Below are 27,484 nucleotides of genomic sequence, written 5' to 3'. Positions count from 1 at the left end.
GTTGAACTGAAAGTTGTTAAAATGTACGTCCTAAAATTCTGGTAACTAAATTCCTACTTGGTAAGTTCCAACCCTCAAATTGTTTCATTTGTACAAATTAAACTACTATAAAATTAAATATACTAAACCAAACATCAAAATCAATCAAGTTATTCCTTCTTGCAGAAGTGTATCTAATTGCATCATGCCAAGCAAGACATTTTCCTTTTTATCCTGATGCTCAGTTCTCAGTGATTCCAGGGAAAGATTGTTCATAGTTTGACTGCCAAAAACAGGTGATCAGTAGTTTTACTCAGATATCTACTTTGATATGGTGATTGGAGTTACTCTTTTGTCCCCAGTGCATTTAATCCTGAGGTACTTTAAGACTGTTTACAAAAAGGACATGGGTTTCAAATCACACTAAATCATGAAAAGTAATGACACAAAGGAGACTATTTGATCAAGTGAGTCCATACTCCACAAAATAACTGTCCAATCTATTCCCACTTTCCAGCTCTTCATTGTTTTGTGCTTTATGGCAAGTAACCATCCAATTATTCTCAAAATGGAATGAGATATTCTGCCTTTACCACCTGCTTGGGCATTAATTACCAGATCACAGTTACTTTCTAGTGAATAGGTTTTCCTTCAACAGCACTTTGGTCCTTCAACCAGTTATCTCAAATTTTTGTTCCTTATTAATATTGCTGGGGAAAATTGGTTTCTCCATTCTACCTAGGCCTCATAATTTTGTGCACTCCAATTAAATGTCCTCTCAACTTAAAGAAAATCCCACCCTTCCCCTTAAGTACAATTCTCCAGGCCTAGCAACATTCTTAAATCTTATCTATGCTCTTTCTAGTGCTGTCATGTAATGTTCATGTAATTCTGCTTCATATTCAGCGAAGCACTTTTGACTACTTGAAGTAAAAACAGCAACAATCTGCTGGAGGAACTCGGGTCGAAACCCCGCTTCCTCCAGCAGATAGCTTGTTGCTCCAGCTTCCAGTAACTGCAATGTTCTGTGTGTCAAAGGTAAATACAGCAGCTCGTTTCACACTTGTACAGTATTTCATTGTTGGAAAATTATGCAATGATGGGTGAGAAAGACAATATAATTTCTTTTTCCACTTCTATTCAATGGGCATTGATATACTGACAATCAAGTATTTAATGTACATCCACAGTTGTCCCTGAACAGAGTGAGTGAACCACAGACCCACAGTGGATTTGGAGTCACATACAGGCCAGATTAAGTGAGGATGGCACACTTCCACATTTTGATAAATGAACCAGATAGGATTTTACAACAGTCCATTGCTAGTTTTTTTTTAAATTCTAAATTTATACAATTGAATTTAAATTCTGAAGCTCTCTGATTGGGATTTGAACTTGTTTTCTGAATAAATTGTCCATGCTTCTGGAGGTTAATCCAGTTCTTTAACTGCTGTCACTACTTTTGGGTTTTGCATCCAATGGCCTAGAATTGTGATAATTTTTCCAAAATTGAAGCAGTTTACTGTGGAATTCTTCAGTGTGTAATCCACGTAAATGATGTACAGTTAGATAATATTGTAATGGGTTGGTATGGGTCGGCCATTTGTTGGGTCCTGAGGCATCTGTATGATATATAAATGTTGATGTCTGATAAAACTGTTAACCTTTTATGATATCTGGAAGTTTGAGTCACAGAAGGGGCTTAAACTATGGATGCATTAATGAACAATTCAGGATTTGCATCCTTGGGATTTAAAAAAAAAATCTGCACCCGGATTACTTCTATTTTTCTCTCCATATTGATGCATTGGTAATCTAAGCTATACAATCACTTCATGACAGTGATGTGATGTTATGTTACTATGTAGGATAGCTAATGAAATTGACATTTTGAAAAGAAGGTAAAGCGCAATTAATTTGAATACAGGCCCGACGGAATAGAGAAATTGCTGTTCTGCAACGAAAAATTGATGAAGTACCAAGCAGGGCAGAATTGACCCAATATCAGAGACGATTTGTTGAGCTCTACAATCAAGGTGTGTATCTGAGCTGATTTTTTTTATTTTCTTAGAAAAATGTGCTTTTCAAATGAACTGAGTTCATAAATGAGTATGTGTACATGCTAATGGACCCTGCAACTAATGACCAGTCAAGATCTTTTTTAAATAAAAATTACAATAACGAAGTAAGGAAAAATGTGAAAATAGCCTAATTATAGTAATAAAAATGTAAGTTTTCTTTGGCATATTTTAGAACCGGATAGTCTTGTATTTATGGTGCCTTTTGTATCCCTGACAGAAGGACCTACATCATTTAAAAGCCAGTGAGGTGATACCTGAAATGTAGTCACTGTTGTAATTTAAGAGAAGTGTTAACAATCTGAACATGGCAAACTCTTCCCAACAGCAGCATGATAATGATCAGATAATCTGTCTCTTGATACTTGAGGTATAAATATTGGGTAATGCACTGTGGATATCTCCCCCTCTGCTCAAGGTGGTGCTGTGGGATTTTATTTTACCCAGCTATCTGGAAATGGGATCTTTGTTTAATGTCTCAGCCAAATTAAGGGCTTCACAATGCAGACAATATACTGGAGTGTTGGCTTAGAGTGAGATTTCTGGAGTGAGATTTGAATATGGAACCAGCTGATTCCAAGGCAAGATTGCTGTCAATTGAGTCACACCTGTCAGTGTGATTAAATCTTGCTGATGCTTTACTATTTTTGAACTATGGTGCTCTCCATAATTCATGCTTGCATAAATTATTTCAAATTGATTTCTGTATTTAAATTAGTGAAACATTCTAATATTTTAAAGAATTTCACTTGTGGATTATATTTTGTAGTGAATCATTTGAAACTTAAATGTGGATTTGCCTGAATTAGACTTTAAACTGCTGCTGGTATTTGTATGTTCTGTTGCAGTTGCAGCAACTCACAAGGAAACAAAACAATTTTTCACTCTTTATAATACACTTGATGATAAAAAGGTGTACTTGGAAAAAGAGGTAAGGATATCAGAACCAGTATTTTGCTTCATATTCTAATTCACTGAATAATTGAAATAATTGAGGCAAATAGGTTCATCCAAGGCTGTGTCTATCTTAAAATATAAATAAGTGTACATGCTGGACCATGGAAATATAAGCAAAGGAGAGAATGAACAAGGGATTGGTCGACACCTGTCATATTGGACAGTTATTTATGTTTTGAGTTTGTCCTGTAGAAATGGGATCAAAGAAAAATTAGGTGGAGGCAGTCCCCGGGTTACACAAGTGCTTCTGAAACTTTCCATAAACTGATTTTTACCCCCTAAGTCGGAAACAAACAATTTCAATGAGGGTAGTTTAACATGAACAAATTTATTGTCTTCCCCTGTGTAGTTACAGTAGTGCAGAATTGGAATGTCCCACATCTAATGGCTAGTTTCAATGGCCTTAACATATCAATGGATATTATGTTGTTTAAGTATTTTGTCAGCTTCCAAACCAAATTTCTTAAGTGGCTTCCTGCTGTGAACCAGCAGCTATGTTTTTAACTGTGGGGATGTTGCATGTAAACAGTTTTATGAAAGTCAGTTGTCTTTTGAATTAACTAACTCCTGAAGATGTTTGCATTTCTGTAACTAACTTTCCTCTTTTAAAAAATTTATGGGAGAATTTACTTAAAGTCTGATTTCCATAATTCAAGTCTTCCATAACCCAGGGAGCCCCGTTTGCACAGTGGGGGGGAAGAAGGAACCACATTTCAGATGATTCTTCTAATGAAATATAATGGCCACTATCCAATACTATTCTTCCACACTTGTTTCTCAGGAGAGAAGTATAAACTGTCCGATCAATAGTCTTTACCCATATTCTTTACTTTCCATCTTCATTAATGAAAGATAGAAGACCCAAGTCTAAATGGGTGATCAAAGCCAGAATACTTAATATATAAATGAGGCTGAATTTTATAATTTACAAGTTGATGTATCAGAAATTTGCATGATGTAGAACAGCGAATAAGAGAATCGGTGAATGTTTTCCAATTACTGGAAAGATACAATTGAAATTAAATTGAACATTTATCATCATTTAAATGGGGCTGCATCATTATTCAGTTTAGGGCAATTATAACAGATCAGAAAACATGAAAGATAAAAATGCTTAACTGTAGAAAAACTAACCAGATTTTTTTGGAAATACCTTTTCCAGTATGCTTGTGCAAAGTTAAGGGTTTTCTTCACCAGTGTCTGGGTATGTTTGGCTATAATGTATAAACATGTTCATTTATTGCATGTTATCATCATTTTCTAATTTTAAGATTACGAGATTTGGATTGATTAAAGGTTTCAGTAGAAGTATGAATAGCACTATACTTTAACCAACATGTGTCAAAGGATCTGATCTAGTTTTTTTTCTATTGCCAGGTTAACCTGTTGAATTCAATTCATGATAATTTTCAACAGTAAGTATCATGCAAGTTGCATGGGAATGTATAAATTTATACTGGGAGTGGAAGACTCAGCTGCACTTTCCATGGATATCTGTTTCTCCTTAGTTATCATCTTGATTACACATAAGCAAAACCTCTCAAAATCAGAATAATGGAAGTTCTTGGTGCATAATTGGTGCAGGTGTGTGCACAGGATCTTCTAATTGGAATCTGTTAATTTTGAAGCATTAAATTATTAAGATGGCAAATACCTGAATTAATCTCCCTTGATTTGTGGTCTTGATTGTGGCATTTTTAATTTGGTTGTTTCTCTCAACAATTATCAGACATTTATTGTGTAGAGTTTCTGTAAGTATTTGTAAATATGTGTATTTGAATCTATTGATCTGTATTTTTAGGTTGAAACATTGTAGAATGATTTATTACACTTGCTTTTCAGGGCTATGGCTTCCCCAACTACTCGAGAACAGTTCTTGCGTCAGATGGAGCAGATTGTGGAAGGTATTAAGCAGAATCGCATGAAGGTAAGAGTGCAGATGCATCATACTTGTCAATATAAAACTGGTTTTAAAAAAAATTTGAGAGAAAATGGTAGACACGAATGAAACGAAGAATTCTAGGAATGTGGTGTTGATTGTAAATCGGAAAAGAAATCTGAGAAGCGTGTTCAAGGAAGGGATGGAGCTAACCAGAAATGTTTTTATGATTTGCAGTGGGTTGTAGTTGATTGAATATTCATTTGGAATAAGGGGCAAGAAATTTCAGGGTAAGATTAGTCTTTCACATTTAGAGCTGACGTTGATCCAGACATGATGGAAATTGGATTATTTTTATGGAGTACATGTAACTTTTTCCACGCTTTTATAACTTGATCTGTTCTGAAGATTTAAAACTAGGTAATGGCAAAAATTATCAGTTGCTCAAAGTGCTTTGCCATCAATTATTTTCTCAAGTGCTATTGGTATTCTCATGCAACACTGAGACAGCTGATTTGCACACAAGTTTTCACAGACTGTGCATTGAATGTATAACCAGTTATTGTGATTTCTGTTCGTTGAGTAACAGCTGATGGTCAGACTGACCAGTAAATCAAATGTGGCATTAAGGTTTCAATCCATGTAACGTGTAGATTGTACTTTAAATTTAATCTTTGTTCACAGTGCATTAGCTACAAAAGTATATTGACATTTGCTTTGCATTCTGAATGACCATATTTTTCTTAAATACTTTGCAGGTAACAAGTTAACTTTAAATATAATGAGAAGTCCTCTTTTATAACTCGCTGATTATTCATTATATAGTTTTTAAAAATATTTTTTGTTGGCCACCATCTCTCTCTCTCTCTCTCCCCCTCCCTCCCTCCCTCCCTCCCTCCCTCTCCCTTCCAATATCACCTTTCCCCACACTTCTAATCCCACAAAAACTAGCTGGAGAAGAAAAAGCAAGAAAATAAAATGAGACGTGATCAGCTGAACGATGAGTACCTTGAACTGCTGGAGAAACAGCGTCTATACTTCAAAACTGTCAAAGAATTTAAAGAGGTATTACAAAATTTTAACTTGTACATTAAAGTATGAAAATTTGTAGGTAGTAATACTTGTGATTTTTTTTACATTTTATATCAAGCTTTTAGAAGTAGAGAGGGAATGGTGGTGAAGGAATATATTTTGGGTTTATCAATCCAAACTTCATTCATCAGTTATTTTAATAGTATAACTTGACTAAAAAAACATTTTAGTCTATTTTTGGCAAGTTGTTAATCAGTGACTGTTTCCTGGAGTGGTTCTATGGTTAAGCTAATCCCTGCTGAAGCAACTGAAGTGAAATTGAAACACTCAATGTTGGTAGTATGAATATATATCACTGGGTGGGTGAATAGCTAAAGCAGCAGCTGGAACATTGTAAATATGACTTTTTTTGTCAAATGTTCCGTGATATTCTTTTTGTATAAACTAGCAATATAGTTAGAAGTAACCATTTTAGTAATATTTTATTATCAGTGAAATCACAGGATGTTTAATGTAAAAGCAATAAAACAAGGTTTGGCATAGTACCTGACAAAGTACTCCAAGCATATCATTTTTTCTTTGTCTTTTTTTTAAACAACTTTTTTTGTTTATTTTCATTGTGCTTCCTGCATTTCTCTCCATTCTTCTCCCCCTTTTTAACTTTTTCTTACTGGGAGTAAAGCTAGTCAATGTTACCAGATTTGTGCAGGAGTAAACACGGGCAGTAGATGGATGTGGAAGGGGGAAGTTAATTGTGAGGATTAGAAGCAAGGTGACTGAAGATGGGGCTTAAGCATGGAAGGCAAAGAAGGGAGAGTATTCTTGGATATATTGATTAGTTCGACTAAAAGTGAGGGAATTGATTTTGGTAATTGTGGGATCAGTGTTGCATTACCAATCATTTTTATAGATAAACACAATGAACAAAGTGAAGGTGAAAATGTTTTTGTCAAATATAAATTTTCTTTGAAAATAAATGTTGTCTTTATTAGCAGGGCACTTAATGTTTGGTTTGTTTTTAATCTACAGGAGTGTCGTAAGAATGAAATGTTATTGACCAAAATGAGAACAATGGGGGTTTCCTGAATGAATTCACCAGGAATCCAATGAGTGGACTTAATTCTTCCAATGATGGCCTTTTAAACACTTTAAAAACTGAACAATGGGTGCATGAAGCCATATGCAATTCATTGCCTTTTTGGATGTAATTTAGTCAAATGCACAGTTAACAATTTTGTTTATCAATGACACTTATGAGCTGAACAAACCATTGTATTATATAAAGCAGTCTGCCGCATAATAAAAATAATGCAAAATAACTTAGACTTGAACTAGATTCTTGATTACTCACGCTGAATTTAATTTCGCAAATTATTTGTGCTGCTACCTCTCATCTATTAAAGGTGCTTTCTTACGTGATGGGAACTTTTTTTTGTTTCACTGCAATCAAATTGCTAAGTGAACATTAGCACAATTGTTTTCTAGTTTGCTCCATTTTATAATTCTAGCAGTCTTCCTAGAGGTCTTCTATGCACTGCCTTTGCTCTTTAATTGTAACATGCAATTTTGCACAGCAAGACATGAAGTATGACACAATAAAGTAAGCTTGATTGTCATCAGCATACACCTAGAAATGGACAGTGTTTTTGGATGATTTGTGAGGAAAGGCACATAGTTTTAAAAAGAAGGGGGGGGGGGGGGCCGGCAATGAACATAGATCATTAGAGACTCCAAAGGTAACATCGGGTGTGTGAAAAGATATCATCGCTGGAATGTTTCTGGCCATGAATGAATAAATGGCGGTGATGGAATGTTGGAGGAGAATTGTCTGGTCACTAATATCAAAAGCTGTAGACGGATTAAGAAGGAAGAGGGATAGGTTACTTTTTATCAAAATCATTCAAGATGTAACTTGATCTTCTTGTGTAATTCACAATGGCCTCCAAGTTACTGCCATACCTTCTATAACTTGTACATGCTGTAGCCACCAGGTGCCAGTGGAAGAAAGAATGAGTATTTAAGGTGTTGGATGAGGGTACCAATCAAAAAGGCTGCATTGTTCTCGATGGTAGCGTTAGAACTGCATTTACAAGGCTAGTGGTCAGTATTCCTTCATGCTCCTGGTGTGCCTTGTCCATGTTGGAAAGGCAAGTCTTTCACTGCAGGAAATCCAGTATCTGAAGCTGCAAAATTTGTAGTTGGTCTAGGTGTTTCTGGTTTTTGAGCCCCAGGATAGAATGGATGGAGAGAGGAGGAGGTTGGTTGATGCTGAGGCCATCAAATTTCATGGAGGTGGTGAGACTCCTGTTGGAGATGGGTTTTTGATACTTCTGTTATCGCCCTTGATTGAATATCACCTTGGACTCCATTTGCTGAAGAGTCCTGAATGCTATACAATCATTACTGAACATCCCAATTTCTGCCCTTGTGATGGAAGAAAGATCATAGAGCAGTTGGATGATTGAGCTTGGATCACTGTCCAGATGAGTAAATCATTGGTTACCACTTGGAAAGTATCATTGACTGTGCTATCAACACTTGCTGGTGATAGAAAATAGATTGTATGGAAATTAACCAGATTGGATTTGTCCTGTTTTCATAAACCGGACCTGCCCAAGTAATTGTTCACATTATCAGGTGCATGTAAGTGTTGTCGTTGTGCTGGAGTAATTTGGCAAGAGATGCATCTAGTTCTGGAACGTGACTTTGGTCCCATAGCCCTTGTCGACAATTCCTTTCCTCCCAAAGATGCTGCTTAACTCACTGAGTTCTTCCAACAGATTGTTTGTTGCTCTAGATTCCAGCATCTGCAGTCTCGTGTTTGAGTTGACTGAAGACTGACTACTTGGATGCAGGAATCTTGGGAAGTCAAGATTGGTCATCCTCTTGACAGTCCTGGCTGAAGATGGTTCTTGTGCCTTTAGCATCTACATGTTGGACCCTGCTATTGTTAAGGATGGGGCTATTCTTGGACCCGTTGTCTCCTATTAATTACCCACCACTGTTCTAGACTAGTTTGTGGCAGAACCACATACTTTTAATTCAATCTGTTGATTGTGGGATTCATTGGCTTGGGTTAGGATGCCTGTTGTCCTGTGTTACAGCTTTAGATTGGTACCTCATTTTAGCTACATTTGGTGCTCTGACACTCATCACTTTCTATACTACTTGTGTACACGGCTGCTGCTGCTGATGCACAGTCATAATCCAGAGATCACTAACCTTGAGGTCCTGCATTTTAATTTCTTACCTACCTCCCTATGCTCATTCTGCAGGACCTCATCCCTTGTTCTGCCTATGTTGTTTCTGCCAACGTGTACAGATGTCTGTCCCCCCCCTCACTATTGAGTTTCCTATCACTATCACCCTGTCTGATTGCACCCTCTCCCTCAGCCTCGGAGCCAGTCACAGTGCCAGAGACCTAATGACTACTCCTAACCCCTGAAAGAACATCCCCCTCAACAGTATCCAAAGAGGTATACCTGTTAGTGAGGGGAACGGCCATGGGGAACCCTGAACTGACTGCCTCCCGCCCTTACTTCTGATCGTCACCCATTGGTATTGGTTTATTATTGTCACTTGTACCAAGGTATGGTGCAAAACTTGTCTTGCATGCCAATCGTACAGGTCGATTCATTACACACTGCAGTTACATTGAGTTAGTACAGAATGCATTGATATAGTACAGGTAAAAACAATAACAGTACAGAGTAAAGTGTCACAGCTACAGAGAAAGTGCAGTGCAATAAGGAGCAAGGTCACAACAAGGTAGATCGTGAAGTCATAGTCCATCTCATTGTATAAGGGAACCATTCAATAGTCATCACAGTGGGGTAGAAGCTGTCCTTAAATCTGGTGGTATGTGCCCTCAGGCTCCTGTATCTTCTACCCGATGGAAGAGGAGAGAAGAGAATGTCTTGGGTGGGTGGGGTCTTTGATTATGCTAGCTGCTACACCAGGACAACGAGAGGTAAAGACAGTCCAAGGAGGGGAGGCTGGTGTCTGTCATGCGCTGGGCTGGGTCCACAACTCTCTGCAGCTTCTTGCGGTCCTGGGCAGAGCAGTTGCTGTACCAAGCCGTGATACATCCAGATAGGATGCTTTCTATGGTGCATCTGTAAAAGCTGATGACAGTCAAAGGGGACAAACCAAATTTCTTTAGCCTCCTAAGTAGAGGCACTGGTGAGCTTTCTTGGCCATGGCATCTATGTGATTTGACCAGGGCAGGCTGTTGGTGAGCTGTGAGCTCTCAACCTCAGCACCATTGATGTAGATGGGTGCATGTACACTGCCCCCTTTTCTGAAGTCATTGCACCTTGGGTGTGATTACCTTACTAAAGCTCTCATCTGTGAATACCTCCGCTTCTCGGATGATCCTGAGTACATCCAACTGCACTTCCAGTTCCTTGACCCAGTCTGTCAGGAGCTGCACCTGGGTGCACTTCCCACAGATGTAGTCATCAGGGAGATCTTGAGACTCCCTGACTTCCCACATCTTGCAGGAGGAGCATTCCACTGCCCTGACTGCCATCCTGCCTACACTGAGTCAAGGACTAAGCATCAACAATGAAATAAAACCTTACCTGTACCTTCCCCAGTGTTTCTTGGATGCCCAGTTTTGAACTGCCATATCTTTTCTGAATCTGTCCCTTATGATTGTTTGTCACTACATGCTGGGAACTATACTGGTGTGAAGATCGGATTTGCCTCCAAAAAGAGCTGTGGTAGTCACTACTATCAATACTATCATTGACATATGTATCTGCCACAGGTGAATTGGTGAGGCTAAGGTCAAGTAGGATTGCTCCTTATTAACATGTAACCAGCTCGATCTATTACCTGTGGGCTTCAGACTAGGTCAAAGATGGTACTACCAATCTATTCTTGGTGATGGATATTCTCTCATCCAGAATAACCTTTGCTACTTTCAGTCCTGTTTCTGTGTTGCACATGAAGAATGGGTGATTTCTTAGTCCACTTTTCAACTGATGTTTTAAGGTTTCATCAGGTCTGGAGTCAATGTTGATGCTTCCCAGAGCTATTTCCTCTCTCCTGGAAACAACTGTGTTACCCTCTCTGATGGGTCTGTCTTGCTAATGAGACAGAACATACTTAGGGGTTGAAGACTGGTATGTTGTCTGTAAAGTATGGCTATGACTTTATCAGACAGCTCTCCCACTAGGACAAATATCAGGAGGCAGTACACTCTTAAGGGCAAGATCCTTAAGTGTTGAAGAGCAGAGACCTTGGGGGTGCAAGTCCATAACTCATTGAAGGTGGCTACACAGATAGGGTGGTTAAGAAGGCTTATGGAATGCTTGTATTTATTAATCGGGATATTGAGTATAGGAGTCAAGATTCTATGAAGCATCTCTATAGAACTCAGGTTAGGCAGCATTTAGAGTATTACATGCAATTCTGGTCACCTCACTATAAGAAGGATGTTGAGGCTTTAGAGAGGGTGCAGAGGAGGTTTACCAGGATGTTGCCTGGATTAGAGGGCACGTGCTATCAGGAGAGGCTGGACAAACTTGGGCTCTTCTCTCTAGAGTGGTGGAGGCTGAGGGGTGATCTGTTGGAAGTGTATAAAATTATGAGGGGCATAGATAGGGTGGTGCCATTATTGAGGGATCCAATACCAGAGGGCATGCATTTAAGGTGAGGGGTAAGTTTTTCTTACCGAAAGTGTGGTGGATGCCTGGAATGCGTTGCCTGATAGGGTGGTGGAGGCAAATTCATTGGGGGCTTTTAAGAGGGGCTTGGATGGGCGCATGAATGAGTGGAAAATAGATGGATATGGGCATTCTGAGATAGGAGGGAATAGATATGTTGGCACAACATTGTGGGCCAAAGGGCCTGTTCTCTGCTGTACTATGTTCTAGATGTTGGAGAGGAGAACTCTATAAGATTGTCATGCCAGAATTTGGTGCCTTGATCAATGCTGGCTATTCTGGATTTATTCTATTTCCCCTCCAATGCAGCAGCTATCCTGCACTTGAGTAGCTTGCTAGGCCAGTTTGGGGAGCATATTCACCAAATTGGGTAAGGTGGCAGCTTTCCTCTCCTGAAGAACATTAGTAAATCAGATTACTTTTTGCAACTATCTAGTAATTACGTAGTTATAATTACTAAGACTTAAATTCCCAGTTATTGACTGAACTTTAATTCCACAGCAATGGTAGGATTTGAGCTTTGTCTCTGAATTATTAGTCAAGGCTTCTGGCTAACTCATCCAGTAACTTAACAGCTGTTGAATCCTATTGTAACTAGATATGCTAATAATTTTTTTCTAGAGGTATTTTTATTATTAGAGAAAATGGTTGCGCTTTTATTAAAATACAACCAGGACTCAAATTATTTATTCCAGTACACTTATTGTTGAGGCAGAGGTGTGTGTTGATTGTATTGTGCACATAATGTAATATGTTATCAAAGGACATAGAGTGTCACAGTATTTTTGATGTTGGTTCAGACAAAGAAAAGCATTGTACCAAGGCTCAATTGAACTGATTTGTTGTTATATTAACCACCTGAGCCATCCTTTTGTGTTTATAAAATGACAGTATTAAAAGCAATTACACAGCACACTTATGCACCAAGTGGTGATAATCTTGTTATATAGCAGTGAATTTCCTTTGTTAGTTTTGTTGATGTGAAGCTTTATAAGATCCTGCCCCACAATCACCAGCAGTTCTGTGTTATCAGGGCTGAAGGTAGATCTAGAATTAGATGCAGGAACCTGTTCTTTGCCAATACTTTGAATGTGTTACTGGACTCTGGAGAAACATTGAAGGCCTGGGATCTCTGAACATTGCAACAGGTCTTTGACTTTCAGAGATCTTGGGATCTGTAGGTAGTGTGGGAGAATGTCTTAAGATTGAGAATTTGGACACTCTTTGCCTTCTGCCAGTCAGCCAATCTTCTACCCATGCTAGTACCTTTCCTGTAATACCATGGGCTCCTATCTTGTTTAGCGGTCTCATGTGCAGCACCTTTTCAAAGGCCTTCTGAAAATCCAAGTAAACAACATCCACTGGCTCTCCTTTGTCTATCCTACCTGTTACTTACTCAAAGACTTCCAACAGATTTGTCAAGCAAGATCTCCCCTTAAGAAAACCATGCTGACTTCGGCCTATTTTATCACGGGCTTCCAATTACTTGGTTTGGCACAACATTGTGGTCCGAAGGGCCTGTTCCTGTGCTGTACTGTTCTATGTAACCTGAAACCTCATCCTTAGTAATAAACTCTAACATTCTTACCAACCACTGAAGTCAGGTGAACTGGCCTATAATTTCCTGTCTTTTGCCTCCCTCCCTTCTTAAAGAGTGGAGTGACATTTGTGATTTTCCAGTCCTCCGAACCCAGTCCTGACTCCAGTGACTCATGAAAGTTCAAGAATGATCTTTCTTTGATTGTGGAGGCATCAATAATGCCTCCACAATCTCTTCAGCTGCCTCTTTCAGAACTCTGGGGTGTAGTCCATCCAGTCCAGGTGACTTAACCACCTTCAGACCTTTCAGCTTCCCAAGCACCTTCTCCTTAGTAATAGTGAGCACACTCACTTCTACCCCCTGACTCTCTCGAATTTCGGGCATGTTGTTGGTATCTTCCACGGTGAATACTGACGCACAATACTTATTTAGTTGGTCCGCCATTTCTTTGTTCCCCATTACTATCTCTCCGGCGTCATTTCCCAGTGGTCCAATGTCCACTCTTGCCTCTCTTTTACTCTTCATATATCTGAAGAAACTTTTGGTACTCTCTTTTATATTATTGGCTAGCTTACCTTCATAATTCATCTTTTCTCCCCTTATTGCTGTTTTAGTTGCCTTCTGTTGGTTTTTAAAAGCTTCCTAATCCTCTAGCTTCCCATTAATTTTTGCAATATTGTATGCCCTCTCTTTTGCTTTTATGCTGTCTTTGACTTCCCTTGTCAGCCATGGTTGCCTCATCCTCCTTTTAGAATGCTGCTGCTGCTTCTTTAGGACGAACTGATCCTGCATTTTCCGAATTACTCCCAGAAACTCCTGCCATTGCTGCTCTACCGTCATCCCTGCCAGGGTCCCCTTCCAATCAACTTGGGCCAGCTCCTCTCTCATGCCTCTGGAGTTACCTTTACTCAACTGTAATACCGATACATCCGATTTCAGCTTCTCCCTCTCCCTCTGAATTCTATCATATTATGATCACTGCCTCCTAAGATTTCCTTTACCTTAAGTTCCCTAATCAAATCTGGTTAATTGCACAACACCAAATCCAGAATTGTCTTCTCCCTAGTGGGCTCGACCACAAGCTGCTCTAAAAAGCCATCTTGTAGGCATTCTACAAATTCCTTGAATCCAGTTCCAACCTGATTTTCCCTATCTACCTGCATATTGAAATCCCCCATGAACACCATAGCATTGCTCTTTTTACATACCTTTTCTATTTCCTGTTGTAATTTGTACCCCACATCCCGGCTACTATTTGGAGGCCTGTTATAATTCCCATCAGGATCTTTTTACCCTTGCAGTTTCTTAACTCTACCCACAAGGATTCTGCATCTTCTGATCCTATGTCACTTCTTGCTAAGGATTTGATTTCATTTTTTACCAACAGAACCACCCCACCCCTCTGCCTACCTGCCTGTCTTTTCAATAGGATGTGTATCCTTTGATGTTTAGCTCCCAGCTGTGATCTTTCAACCACGACTCTGTGATGCTAACAACATCATATCTGCCAATTTCTAACTGCGCTATGAGCTCATCTATCTTATTTCGTATACTGTGTGCATTCAGATATTAACACCTTCAGTCCTGTATTCAACACCCTTCTCAAATTTGTCTCCATGTTGCCTGAAGTTAAATTCTTATCCCTTTCTAAACTTTCTGTCTTATTCTTTATTGTGGAGACTTCAGTAACCTCTCCTGCACTCTCCTCTTTTACTTTATCCATACTTTTCCAATCTGTTGAATACACCCCCCCCCCCCCCCCCACTATTTAGTTGAAAACCCTATCTACAGCCCTAGTTCTGCGATTCGCGAGGACCGTGGTCCCAGCATGGTTCAGGTGGAGCCCGTCCCATCGGAACAGCTCCCTCTTTCCCCAATACTGGTGCCAATGTCCCACGAATTCAAACCCACTTCTCCTACACCAATTTTTGAGCCACACATTTAACTCTCTAATCATTTACCCTGTGCCAATTTGCACGTGGCTCAGGTAGCAATCCAGAGATTATTACCTTTTTGGTTCTGCTTTTTAATTTAGTCCCTAGCTGTTCAAATTCCCTCAGCAGAACCTCTTGCCTTGTTCTACCTACATCACTGGTACCCACGTGGACCACGACAACTGGATCTTTCCCCACCCATTCCAAATTCCTCTGTAGGTCAGATGAGATGTCCCGAACCTGGGCACCAGGCAGGCAACACAGCCTTCAGGTCTCTCGATCCTTGCAACAGAGAATTGTGTCTATTCCCCTGACTATACTGTCCCCAATCACAGCTACATTTCTCTTCTCTGCCCGCTCTTGAATGGCTCCCTGAACCATGGTGCAATGGTTCGGTTGCTCATCCTTCCTACAGCCCCCACTGTCATCTGCACAGGGAGCAAGAATCTCAGACCTGTTGGACAAGCTCAAGGGCTGAGGCTCCTCCAGCACTACCTCTTGGATCCTCCTACCTGCTTCACTCACAGTCACGCCCTCTTGTTCCTGACCGCAGACCGAATTTTAGTAGTTAATCTAATGGGTGTGACTGCCTCCTGAAATACAGCATCCAGGTAACTCTCCAAGCATCAAGTTCTCTATTCATTGGTTCTTATCTTACCCCAAACAAACTCTCATAAACTCAAATGCCCTGTTCTTGGCTTTCCACTTTCCATGACATTTTGCAACTGTTCACGTTTAAAACCACCTTACCTCCACCTTGTCTTTATTATAGCCTTTACGAGCTTGTGTTATTTGTACCGCATGAATTTTGTTCCAAACATGTGGAGTGTTGCAGATTTAAGTATCTCTGATACAGATGACATTTGTTAATCTATCACAAGAATTGGATAGACTACGTCAAGTGCAGGTGTGATGGGGTGCAAGACCCGATTATGGGTTAGGATTCAGGAAGAAAAGTTTCTGCTGTTCTAATGATGGAGGCTGGTAAGGAAGTAAGCAGGACTAGGAGAGTGCTGTGGAGATAACCAAGATGCAGTTGGCAGAAGATTTTGGCATTGGTAAGATAGGCATTCACAATCTTTATTTTGAAACTGGGGGACCAAAACTTGGGGCAGGTTTAATTACAACAAGGGTATGAAGCAAAAGTCAAACTGCTGGAAGAACTTAGCGGGTCAAGCAGCATCTGTGGAGGCAAAGGATATTCTGGGTCAAGGCACTGCATCAGGACAGTTATGAAGGGTCAATTTCGACTCCTGGGTCTGGAATTGGAACAGGAGTAAATGTTGACCTTTAGAGGAACCAAGGAAGTTGCCCAGTTGTGTGAGAAGAGCAGCTACTTTTACCTGTTAAGGGTGACAGTGTAAGTTGCTAGCAGAGCTGTCGCCACACAGCTCCAGAAACTTGGGTTTTATCCTGATTTCTGCAGTTGTCTGTGGAATTTGCATGATCTTCCTGAGAGAATTGGCTGCTGTGAATTTCTCTAGAGAGAGAGAAAGAGAGTGTGTGTTTTTGGGGGGTGGGGAAGAGGGGGGAATTCATGGGAATGTGAGGAAGATAAAATGGGATTAGTATAGGCTTAATATAATGTCAATGAGTGGTTGATGGTCAGTGTCGATGGGCTGAAGGACGTATTTCCGTGCTGTGTCGGCTTGAGCATTCTGCTCCCTCTTGCTCTTGGCACTTCCCCTCTGAAGGCTGTGTGATTATCCACCTCACTCCACCCCCACTCGCAACAACCAACTCCTGTCATCATCCCTTTTCTTTCAGGGAGGGTGGTGGTGAAAGAGTTTGGGGGGGGGGGGGGGGCATTATAATAAAAATACAAATTAGCCGGTTGCGTACCAAAACAGAAAATTGGGAATTGAAACTTCTTTCTTCTCACACAAGCATTATCAACAAGCATAAAATAATTAGATAATTGTAATATTCTCCGGTTGTTTATTTGTTTCTATATCTTTTCTTACATTTAAATAGTTTCAAACTGTCTTTTAAGCTTGAGACTTTACCTCCCATTTGGATGACATCCAGAACTTAAGACATGTTTGAAAATTGTCTGTGTAGGAACCTTTATTGCTGCTTTCAGTTTCTTCTCTCCCACCTTCCCATGTTCTACCAATACTTTTGTGCAATACTTGCAAGGAATTGATGTGCCTTCTTTTGATTTGCACCATCCTTCACTAGTCCTGTATGCACATTTAGCATGGTTGAAATGACAAATCCAAGTTGTATGGAAAAAAATATTAAGAATCAAATTGGGGTGGGAAGGGGTCAGGAAGCCCAGGCTTGACAGGTGGCTGTTTCCAGCTGTGCAATGATAAATGGCTTTGCACTGGTGTTGAACTGCAACGCTATCACTATTTGGGACACACAGAATTTGGCACCTTTGTAGTTTGTGGGGGAGGGGTGGAGTTGCCATCTGACTAATCAGTAGCACGGATTTAAAAATGATTCTCTACCCATTTACCATCAAGCCCACAGATACTGTCATCCACAAAACGACTTACCAGCAAACAACTTATCCATCTCTTGGACATAAGTCCCTTTGTTTTTAAGGTTATATTTGTGTAGGGATATTTTGTTAGCATTGCAATCGTCCCAGTTTTACATCCCATTTTGGCAGGGTAAGTGACAAAAGGGGATGATTAAAATTATTCTGTAGAAATTGGAAGCAATAAAAATCTTTGTCCAAGCTCACTGTTCGCTCTGGACAACACCCTTTCCGCTACTGTGATTGTCCCTCCAGACTTTACTACCAGCTCAATGTCTTCAGATGAACTTACATATTTGGTTCAACAGCAGCAATAATATTAGTATTGGTATTGGTTTATTATTGCCACTTGTACTGAGGTACAGTGAAAAACGTCTTGCATACCGATCGTACAGGTCAATTCATCACACAGTGCAGTTAAATTGGGTTAGTACAGAGTGCATTGATGTAGTACAGGTAAAAACAACAACAGTAAAGTGTCACAGCTGCAGAGAAAGTGTAGTGCAATAAGGTGCAAGATCACAATAAGGTAGATCATGAGGTCATAGTCATAGTCCATCTCATCATAATGAAGACCAAACCTCTCTCAATGGTTCATGTCTCTTTCCAGTAGGATCAGGTAGGCCAGCATTTAAATTTTAGCATTCCATGTGGCAAAGTACAATCTTTTGATCTTTCTGGTGTTGTAGAAATTGGATTATCATCTTGTATCTTAAGTTATTTTTCTTGGCTTTGTGTTAAGTGACATAAGCTCCTCTTATGTTAATTTGGATTCCCACAGACTTAGACTTTACATATTTCTAAAGTAGCTTTAATTTTATTTTCCAAGTTTACCTTCCATCTAATCCTTTCTAGAATTCATCTCAAAGACAAATACAAAGTCTTCAAGATCTGTGTTAATTTAATTCTTAGACTTAATAATATAACCTTCATCCTCAGGCAGCCCCTTGAGATGGAGAATTAATTGCTTCCATTCCATTTCTGTGAAATCTGAAGTGACGGAGGCCAGAGTGGGAACACAAATGGGCAACTAACCAACACAAATGGGGGCAGGAGTTAACTGATGGGGCAGCTTCTTTCACCATTGACTTTTGTGTGCTCCCAAGGCATGCACTAAAGGTTCTCAATACTATCCCGAATGCTGTTCTTCCACTTTGTGTTCATGGGCCCGGGATTCCCAACATCAGTGGGGATGTTGCATTTGTTCAAGGAGTCTTTGAGCACATCCTTGAATCTCTTCCTATCTCCATTTGGTAATCTCTTCCCTTGACAGAGCTTGGTGTCTCTCTGTTAGCAAAATCTTTAGGCTGCCCAGTGGAGCCAAATGAGCATGTTTAGAGCTTCAATGCTGGGCTCGGTAAAGGACACTGGCATTGTTTTGTTTATCTTCCAGAGAATTTCAAGGACTTTCTGGTGTCTGCTATAGGTAATATATGTCTCAGAAGTATTTTAGTGGGCAGAAATTACTGCTGCCCAATAGACCATAAGCTTATATGAGATTTTGATCTTCAATGCCTTTTTCCTCTATTGCATTGAAGATGATGGTGAAGTTCATTGTCAATGTCTGCCTTCACTGGGAGGTGGCTCCCAAGATAGAAGTGATCAACATTTTCTAGAATCTCTTTAACCGGTATATTCAGAGGGCAGTGTTGTAGAACAGCAGCAGGTTGACAGAAGACCTCTGTTTTGTGAATGACGAGTATAATGCCCATCCTCTCGTGCTTCAGTGAACATGTTGAACGTGGCTTGGAGCTTGGCCTCCAGGTATGGTGCGTCGCGTTTTGGTACAGAATGCGACGTGGTAATGTAGCGGTTAATGTAAAGCCTATTACAGCGCCAGCGGCCTGGGTTTAATTCCACCGTTGTCTGTAAGGAGTTTGTATGTTCTCCCCGTGTCTGCGTGGGTTTCCTCTGCGTGCCCTGGTTGCCTCCCACATTCCAAAGACGTACAGGTTAGGAGCTGTGGGCATGCTATGTTGGTGCCAGAAAAGTGACGATACTTGCGGGCTGCCCCCAGCACATTCTAAATAATGCAAAAAGATGCATTTCACCGTGTGTTTTGATGTACATGTGACTAATAAATAAATATCTGAATATCTATCGAGAATGATGGCTGGAACTAGTGAACGTAGCAAGTTGAACACTAACTTCGGTATGCCACTACTTGTATTTTATTATAGGGTAACATGAATTTTCAATCAGGGAAATACTGCACATAAAATGTAGCAACTGTTTTTAGCTCTGCTAATAAAAATAAATAAAATGTTACTGCATAAGGATTCAAACATAATTGAAATCGCGTTAACCAATGAACATTAACTGTTGTGCGATGCAAATTGTCAGTCAGATGCGTCTATGTTTGTTCTGATACTATAAGATTTAATGAGTGTGATATCAAAGGAGCAATTTTATGCTCACTTTAATTAGGATAATTACAGAGAGTGCTTTCATTTTTTTATATATCCTGGCTGTCGGTGGACTATACTAATGTTGGGTGTTAGAAATCTATTAACAGCAAAGCAACATCAATCACGGTCGCAGAAAATACAGATTTAAATTTGCTTTAGAGTCATTCAAAATGCATCTGCGTCTTGTTCAAAAGTTAACATTTTAAATATTTGATACTTAACACAGCGTACAAATGTTCCCCCTTTTTTATGGTTAATTGGAGGGAAAATAGTGGTGGTTGTAGGGGCAGCGGGAAGGTAGGATATCGTGGTCAGATCCGCTCCAAAAATAAACTCCCATTGAATTTGTGACTCTGGCATCTTTGAATGAGTCTATGCTACTTAAATGTTGATGAGTTCAGTAGTATTTGATTTTATTAGCAGAGCTACAAAAGATTTTCTTCTTTAGACTCTTATGTGCAGCATTTCTTTTATCATGCTCTAACTCGGGCTTTGCAAAAGAAGATGAGAAATTGATTTTCCTTTATTTTATTTTCAACAGCAGCGGATAATGACCTCTGGTTGAAAATTGGCAGATCTACCCATTGCCCGAAAAGCTTGCTAAACTCACAAAGAAAAAGATATTTGAAAATTTCTGGCATTGTGTTTCCAGTCATAACATTTTTGAGGGAATAGTAGAAAAATAATATAAAGATTATTTATCTATAACATTTTTTAAAAGTAATTCTGTATAATATAAGCAGGACCAGGGCAGCGGATGGTAAGTGCACAGTGCGTATTAAACCTGGCATAGTCCGTGTAATGGTTTTGAGTTGTTGAGAGCATTGCATCGTCAAGATGGTGCAAATATCTGATCTAGAAAGCGTAATATGGATGCAATATTTGATTTGTGTTCCGCAGTTAAATCTATTTACTTTTCAAAGACAAGAGGAAACTTCGCAAACCGTCATTTTAGGCAGAAATGAAACTATTTATGCAATATCATGTCTTTCAAGCACATGCCAACGTTACTCATATACAATAATTATTACCAGTCACAGTGTTTGTTGATATATCAGCAAACGTCCCAGCACTTTAGCGCAACGAGCTTCCTAATAAGGAAAGTAATTTGGGTTAGTTTTTGATTTGCAAGTTGAAAGAGGAATTTTGGCTTGCAAACTTCGAGAATCTCCAATGTCTCTTCAAATTTGCCGTGGAATCGTTTAACATCCATAGAGTCCACCAAAATAAATGAGCTAAACTTGGATTTAATATCATCTCTAAAATGAAAACGCCTGGAATTCACTCGGCTCCAAGCTGTTCCTATCTCATTTTAGTTTCTTGCATTTCCACTCTGCCGAAGTAACAACTAAAGAATGGTCATCCAAATAACAATATAACAATCTTCTTAATTTTCATGTAAATTCAAGAAAACAATTAAATTCTTCTTGACGCTTTGTTATATCAGAGTAGTACCGTGCCAAATTATACTTTTATAATATCTAAGGTATTAGTCCACGGAGATGAATATCTTGATCTGTATTAGAATAGGGGAAAATACGAAAATGCTGAAGCTAATTTATTTGATGTTGGAGTGCCAATAAATATCTTTTGTTTCTTGGTACTTGCTGCAATTGGTAGCACTGACCAAGTGGTATAATCTGATCTTGAACTATTTTTTTTACGTATTCAAATGTCGGCATTTCTGGCAAGATACTTTATCTTTTGTAGGTTGTTCTCTTGGTTTGGTTAACCTTTTGTTTAGGTACTTATCCAGCGGTACCCAGCTGTCGATCGGCTCTCATATCCATTGTGCACCGCGTCAAGCCTCCCACTGCTTAGATTAGTGAGAGAAATGAAAACAGCAGCACCCTTGGCTTTTGCACTGTTTACCCCAAAGCTATTGAATTTAGTTATTGTTCCTTTGTTATGAGCAAATATTTGGACATTGTTTTCGAAAATAAAACGAATTTCCACAGGAAAGGCCAATTCTGGAGTATTTTTCATTCACATGAAACAGGGCTGCCGACGGTGAAAACATTCAATGCAATGTGCTGGAGAGCATGTAATACATTCAAACAACACAGTCGAGTACCTCAAAAAGAAATACAGTTCAATATTTCAGAATCACATGATCAATACCTACTGACATGAGAATATTGTGATACGTGTGATTCATAATAACGGTTTTCTGTATAAAAAAACTAGATTGTATAAATATGATTTCGTTCTCTTATAGCGAATGCTTGGTTCTAATCCTAAATCTGCATTGCTGCGTGGAGAGAGCGGCGACCAGAAAACCTGACCGATAGCTGAAACGTAGACCGAGAAAAGCGGCATTTTCTGCTACATAATACAGCGTGCTGCGAATTCTTACATCGTTTTCTAAGTTGGAGAACTGCAAAGGATTGTGCATTTTCCGTTCTTGGTGTATGAGATCAAATTCTGCCTCTTGGCTAATGGAGAACTGGACGTAATGGCATTGTATAAGGTATTCAAGAATCCCCATGGCATGAACCCGGGTGCATCCAGAATCTCCAGGATCTGAGGTCAGTGAAATTCCTCAGAATTTGCAATCGCAGCTGAGAGGCGAGGAAGCCGAGAGCTCCGCTTTACTGGGGCCTCCCACTGGCTAAATCAATGGCTTAATTAAACGGCGACGCACGCGTTAAATTCTATCCAACCAGCGTCAAAGGGAAGTATTATGTTGCTCTTCGAACTACAGGTTTTGTGTATTTGGTCATCTTTTAGAAACATAGAAAAACTACAGCACAATTCAGGCCCTTCGGCCCACAAAGCTGTACCGAACATGCCCCTATCCTAGAAATTACTAGGCTTACCCATAGCCCTCTATTTTTCTCAGCTCCATATACCTATCCAACAGTCTCTTGAAAGACCCTATCATATCCGTCGCCACCACCGTTGCCGGCAGCCCATTCCACGCACTCACCACTCTCTGAGTAAAAAACTTATCCCTGACATCTCCTCTATATCTACTCCCCAGCACCTTAAACCTATGTCCTCTTGTGGCCACCATTTCAGCCCTAGGGAAAAGCCTCTGACTATCTACCCGATCAATACCTCTCATCATCTTATACACCTCTATCAGTTCCCCCCTCATCCTCCGTCTCTCCAAGGAGAAAAGAATGAGTTCCCTCAACCTGCTTTCATAAGGCATGCTCCGCATTCCAGGCAGCATCCTTGTAAATCTCCTCTGCACCCTCTCTATGACTTCCACATCCTTCTTGTAGTAAGGTGACCAGAACTGAGCACAATACTCCAAGTGGGGTCTGACCGGGGACCTATATAGCTGCAACAATACCTCTTGGCTCCTAAATTCAATTCCCCGATTGATGAAGGACAATACACCATATGCCGCCTTAACCACAGAGTCAAGCTACATAGTCGCTTTGAGCGTCCTATGGACTCGGACCCCAAGATCCCTCTGATCCTCCACATTGCCAAGAGTTTCACCATCATATTTGACCTACCAAAATGAACCACTTCACACTTATCTGGGTTGAACTGCATCTGCCACTTCTCAGCCCAACTTTGCATCCTATCTATGTCCCTCTGTAACCAATGACAGCCCTCCAAACTATTCACAACACCCCCAACCTTCGTGTCATCCACAAACTTACTAACCCACCCCTCCACTTCCTCATCCAGGTCATTTATAAAAATCACAGAGTAAGGGTCCCAGTACGGATTCCTGAGGTACACCACTGGTCACCGACCTCCACTCAGAATACGAACCTTCAACAACCACTCTTTGCCTTCTGTGGGCCAGCCAGTTCTAGATCCACTCTGCAATTCCCCCTTGGATCCCATGCCTCCTCAATTTCTCCATAAGCCTTGCATGGGGTACCTTATCAAAAGCCTGCTGAAATCCATATACACTACATCTACTGCTCTCCCTTCATCAATGTACTTAGTCACATCCTCAAAAAATTCAATCAGCCTCGTAAGGCAGGACCTGCCCTTGACAAAGCCATGCTGACTGTTCCTAATCATATTATACCTTTCCAAATGTTCATAAATCCTGCCCCTCAGGATCTTCTCCATCAACTTACCAACCACTGAGGTAAGACTCACCGGTCTATAATTTCCTGGGCTATCCCTACTCTCCTTGAATAAGGGAACAACATCTGCAACCCTCCAATCTTCCAGAACCTCTCCAGTCTCCATCAACGACGCAAAGATCATTGTCAGAGGCTCCGCAATCTCCTCCCTTGCCTCCAGCAGCAGCCTGGGGTACATCTCATCCGGTCCCGGCAACTTATCTAACTTGATTGCTTTCCAAAAGTTTCAGCACCTCCTCTTTCCTAATATCAACATGCTCAAGCTTTTTAGCCCGCTGCAAGTCCCCACTACAATCCCTCAGGTCTTTTTCCGTAGTGAATACTGATGTAAAGTATTCATTAAGTACCTCCGCTATTTCTTCCGGATCCATACACACTTTCCCACTGCTGCACTGGATAGGATCTACCCTTTCGCATCTCATCCTCTTGCTCTTCACATACTTGTAGAACGCCTTGGGGTTTTCCTTAATCCTGTCCGCCAAGGCCTTCTCATGTCCCCTTCTGGCTCTCCTAATCTCTTTCTTAAGTTCCTTCCTTTTAGCCTTGTACTCTTCCAGATCTCTAACATTACCTAGCTCTCTGTACCTTTTGCAAGCCTTTCTTTTCCTTTTGAGTAGATTTATTATAGCCTTCATACACCACAGTTCCTGTATCCTCTCGTGATTCCCGTCTCATCGGAACATGTCTATGCAGAACTCCACACAAATATCCCCTGAATATTTGCCACATATCTTCCGTACTTTTCCCAGAGAACATCTGTTCCCAATTCAATCTTCCAGTTTCCTGCCTGAGAGCCTCATAATTCCCTTTTCTCCAAGTAAATGCCTTTCTAGTCTGTCTGTTCCTATCTCTCTCCAGTGCTAACATAAAGGAGATAGAATTATGATCACTATCACCAAAATGTTCACCCACTGAGAGATCTGACACCTGAACAAGTTCATTTCCCAATACCAAATCAAGCACAGCCTCTCCTCTTGTAGGTTTATCTACATACAGTGTCAAGAACCCTTCCTGAACACACCTAACAAACTCCACCCCATCTAAACCCCTCACTGTCTGGAGATGCCAGTCGATGTCTGGGAAATTAAAATCCCCCACCACAACAACTCTGTTATTCTCACACCTTTCTAGGATCCATTTCCCTATCTGCTCCTCAATACCCCTGTCACTACTGGGTGGCCTATAAAAAACACCCAGTAAAGTTATCGACCCCTTCCTGTTCCTAACTTCCACCTACAGAGACTCCGTAAACAATCCCTCCACGATGTCCACCTTTTCCGCAGCCGTGACACTATCTCTGATCAACAGTGCCACTCCCCCACCTCTCTTGCCTCCCTCCCTGTCCTTCCTGAAACATCTAAAACCCCTTTATTGGAGGTCTTGGTTTCCGTTGGCCAAAAATGATAACCGAGGCTGAGCAACAATCCTTATAGGATGAGATGGACTCTTGACCTCACAATCTACCTTGTTTGACCTTGCACCTTATTGTCTACCTGCATTGCACTTCCCTGTAGCTGTGTAACTTATTGTTTTTACTCTGTACTACCTCAATGAACTGTATAATGAATTGATTTATACAAATGGTATGCAAGACAAGTTTTTCACTGTACCTCTGTACAAGTGACAATAATACACCAATAGATAGATATCTTTATTAGTCATATGTATATCAAAACACACAGTGAAATACATCTTTGTGTAGGGTGTTCTGGGGGCAGCCTGCAAGTGTCGCCATGCTTCCGACACCAACATAGCATGCCCACAACTTCCTAACCCATACATCTTCAAAATGTGGGAGGAAACTGGAGCACCTGGAGGAAACCCACTCAGACACGGGGAGAATGTACAAACTCCTTACAGACAGTGGCTGGAATTGAACCCGGGTCACTGGCGATGTAATAGTGTTACGCTAACCACTACACTAATACCAAACATTCATAATGTGCATAACAATAACATCCCCAATGGAAAAGTAGTTTCATTTGCAACCCACTTGTGTAAACTATGCCAACTATTTAAAACAAAAATAATCAGAGTTTAATTGCTAAACAGTTCAAACCCCATCTGAATGCCTTGAAATGAAAAGCTTAACTGCGGATAATCCTAACGATAAATTAGAAGCTTGATACGGTTATATCAGAATAATCCATATGCAAGTCCTGCATACATAAAATATACTTATCTAACCTATTGAAAGAAAACCTCTTGAATTCAGTAATTATGTTGATATTCCCATTTTTATAAAATGTAAGTCTATCATAAATTTATCATTTAATGTATGGAATAGTAGAAAACATAACACATTTTACTTCTTCGTCCTTTTATCCAGGTTTTATTGTCCAATCGTGACAGAGATAAATATGGAGTAAAACATAACATCCATTGAGAAATTACTTAGAGAAACATGGTACAGAGTTCCAATTAAACTTTCACTGAAAGAATAAATCCACAATATCTTGAAAGTGGTGGGTACTGTGCATATGTAAAAAGTTATAATCACTGTGAATGTGAGGTCTTTAAGCAAGTCCGTTTGCTGTGAGATCCTATTATATGCTGTAGATACGTGCAGATGTAATCTTTAAAAGCAAAATACTGCAGATGCTGTATTTTTTTTCCTCTCGCTGAGAGATTTTGGAAATGTGAAATAAAAAGGGGAATTGCTGAAATGTTGAATCTGATCTAAATTTCACAGGAATTATTCTACTCCGATATCCAAAAGAAATCTGAAAGTTGTATCATCACTAAATGTAGTGTAAATACATCATCGTTACATATCCAGGCAGTCCTGAATATATTTTGCTTGACTTCTACCTTGCCAAATGTAGTTCAGTAGTGTCTGGATTCTGTTAATGTGCGGATCCTCTCCATGTTATTTGAACTTATCATATAAACATCAGGGAAAACTCTTGTTCTCCAGAGGTTGTAATTAATGCAAGTGAGGTTAGATATCATGCTGAAATTGCTCCTCTTTTGGCAGCATCGTGAGATGGAATGTTGTATTCTGCTGTAGGTCTTCTCCACAGCATCATTTGGGCCCGTCTACCCATCAGTCTCATCACTAAACCTTGCAATACTTTGGACCAGCAAGATTTAATGTAGATTTGGAAGAGCATAAGTTACAAGCGGCAGAGCTAGGCCCACCTGGGATGTAGATATCAAGCAGCAAAACCATGAAACGACTAGGAATACTTCGTTTTATAAGCTACATTTGTTAATAAGCCACTACTAATTGCCATGGAGAGACCCCTCCCTCACCCCCTTTGCTTATTCATTCACATGATGTGGATTGATCATCCTTCCCTAATAGCTCCTAAACTGAGGCCATTCAGGAGTGAACAACACTGGTTGGATATGGTCCAGACTAGGTAAAGATAGTAGGTTTTCTTTCTTGAAGGGACTTAGTGAACCAGATGACCTTTAACTATTTGGTGCTTTTGTGAAAACCATTACTGATAT

The 27,484-nt window shown here is 40.1% G+C and overlaps 1 protein-coding gene across 1 annotated transcript in view; it reads left to right on the top strand.

Moving 5' to 3' along the window:
• ccdc93 (coiled-coil domain containing 93) overlaps positions 1–7,244 on the top strand; it is a 51,874-nt gene extending 44,630 nt beyond the window's left edge. Inside the window, exons 18-23 of the mRNA XM_052035119.1 lie at positions 1,907–2,015; positions 2,906–2,988; positions 4,392–4,429; positions 4,857–4,941; positions 5,845–5,958; positions 6,955–7,244. Of these exons, the coding sequence (XP_051891079.1) occupies positions 1,907–2,015; positions 2,906–2,988; positions 4,392–4,429; positions 4,857–4,941; positions 5,845–5,958; positions 6,955–7,011 (486 nt within the window). The 3' untranslated portion in view covers positions 7,012–7,244. The remainder of the gene's footprint in view (positions 1–1,906; positions 2,016–2,905; positions 2,989–4,391; positions 4,430–4,856; positions 4,942–5,844; positions 5,959–6,954) is intronic.
• Positions 7,245–27,484: the final 20,240 nt, after the last annotated feature.

The sequence above is a fragment of the Pristis pectinata genome, chromosome 1 (assembly GCF_009764475.1).
Source record: "Pristis pectinata isolate sPriPec2 chromosome 1, sPriPec2.1.pri, whole genome shotgun sequence".
Lineage (NCBI taxonomy): Eukaryota > Metazoa > Chordata > Chondrichthyes > Rhinopristiformes > Pristidae > Pristis > Pristis pectinata.
This window is presented reverse-complemented; position numbering and strand designations above follow the sequence as displayed.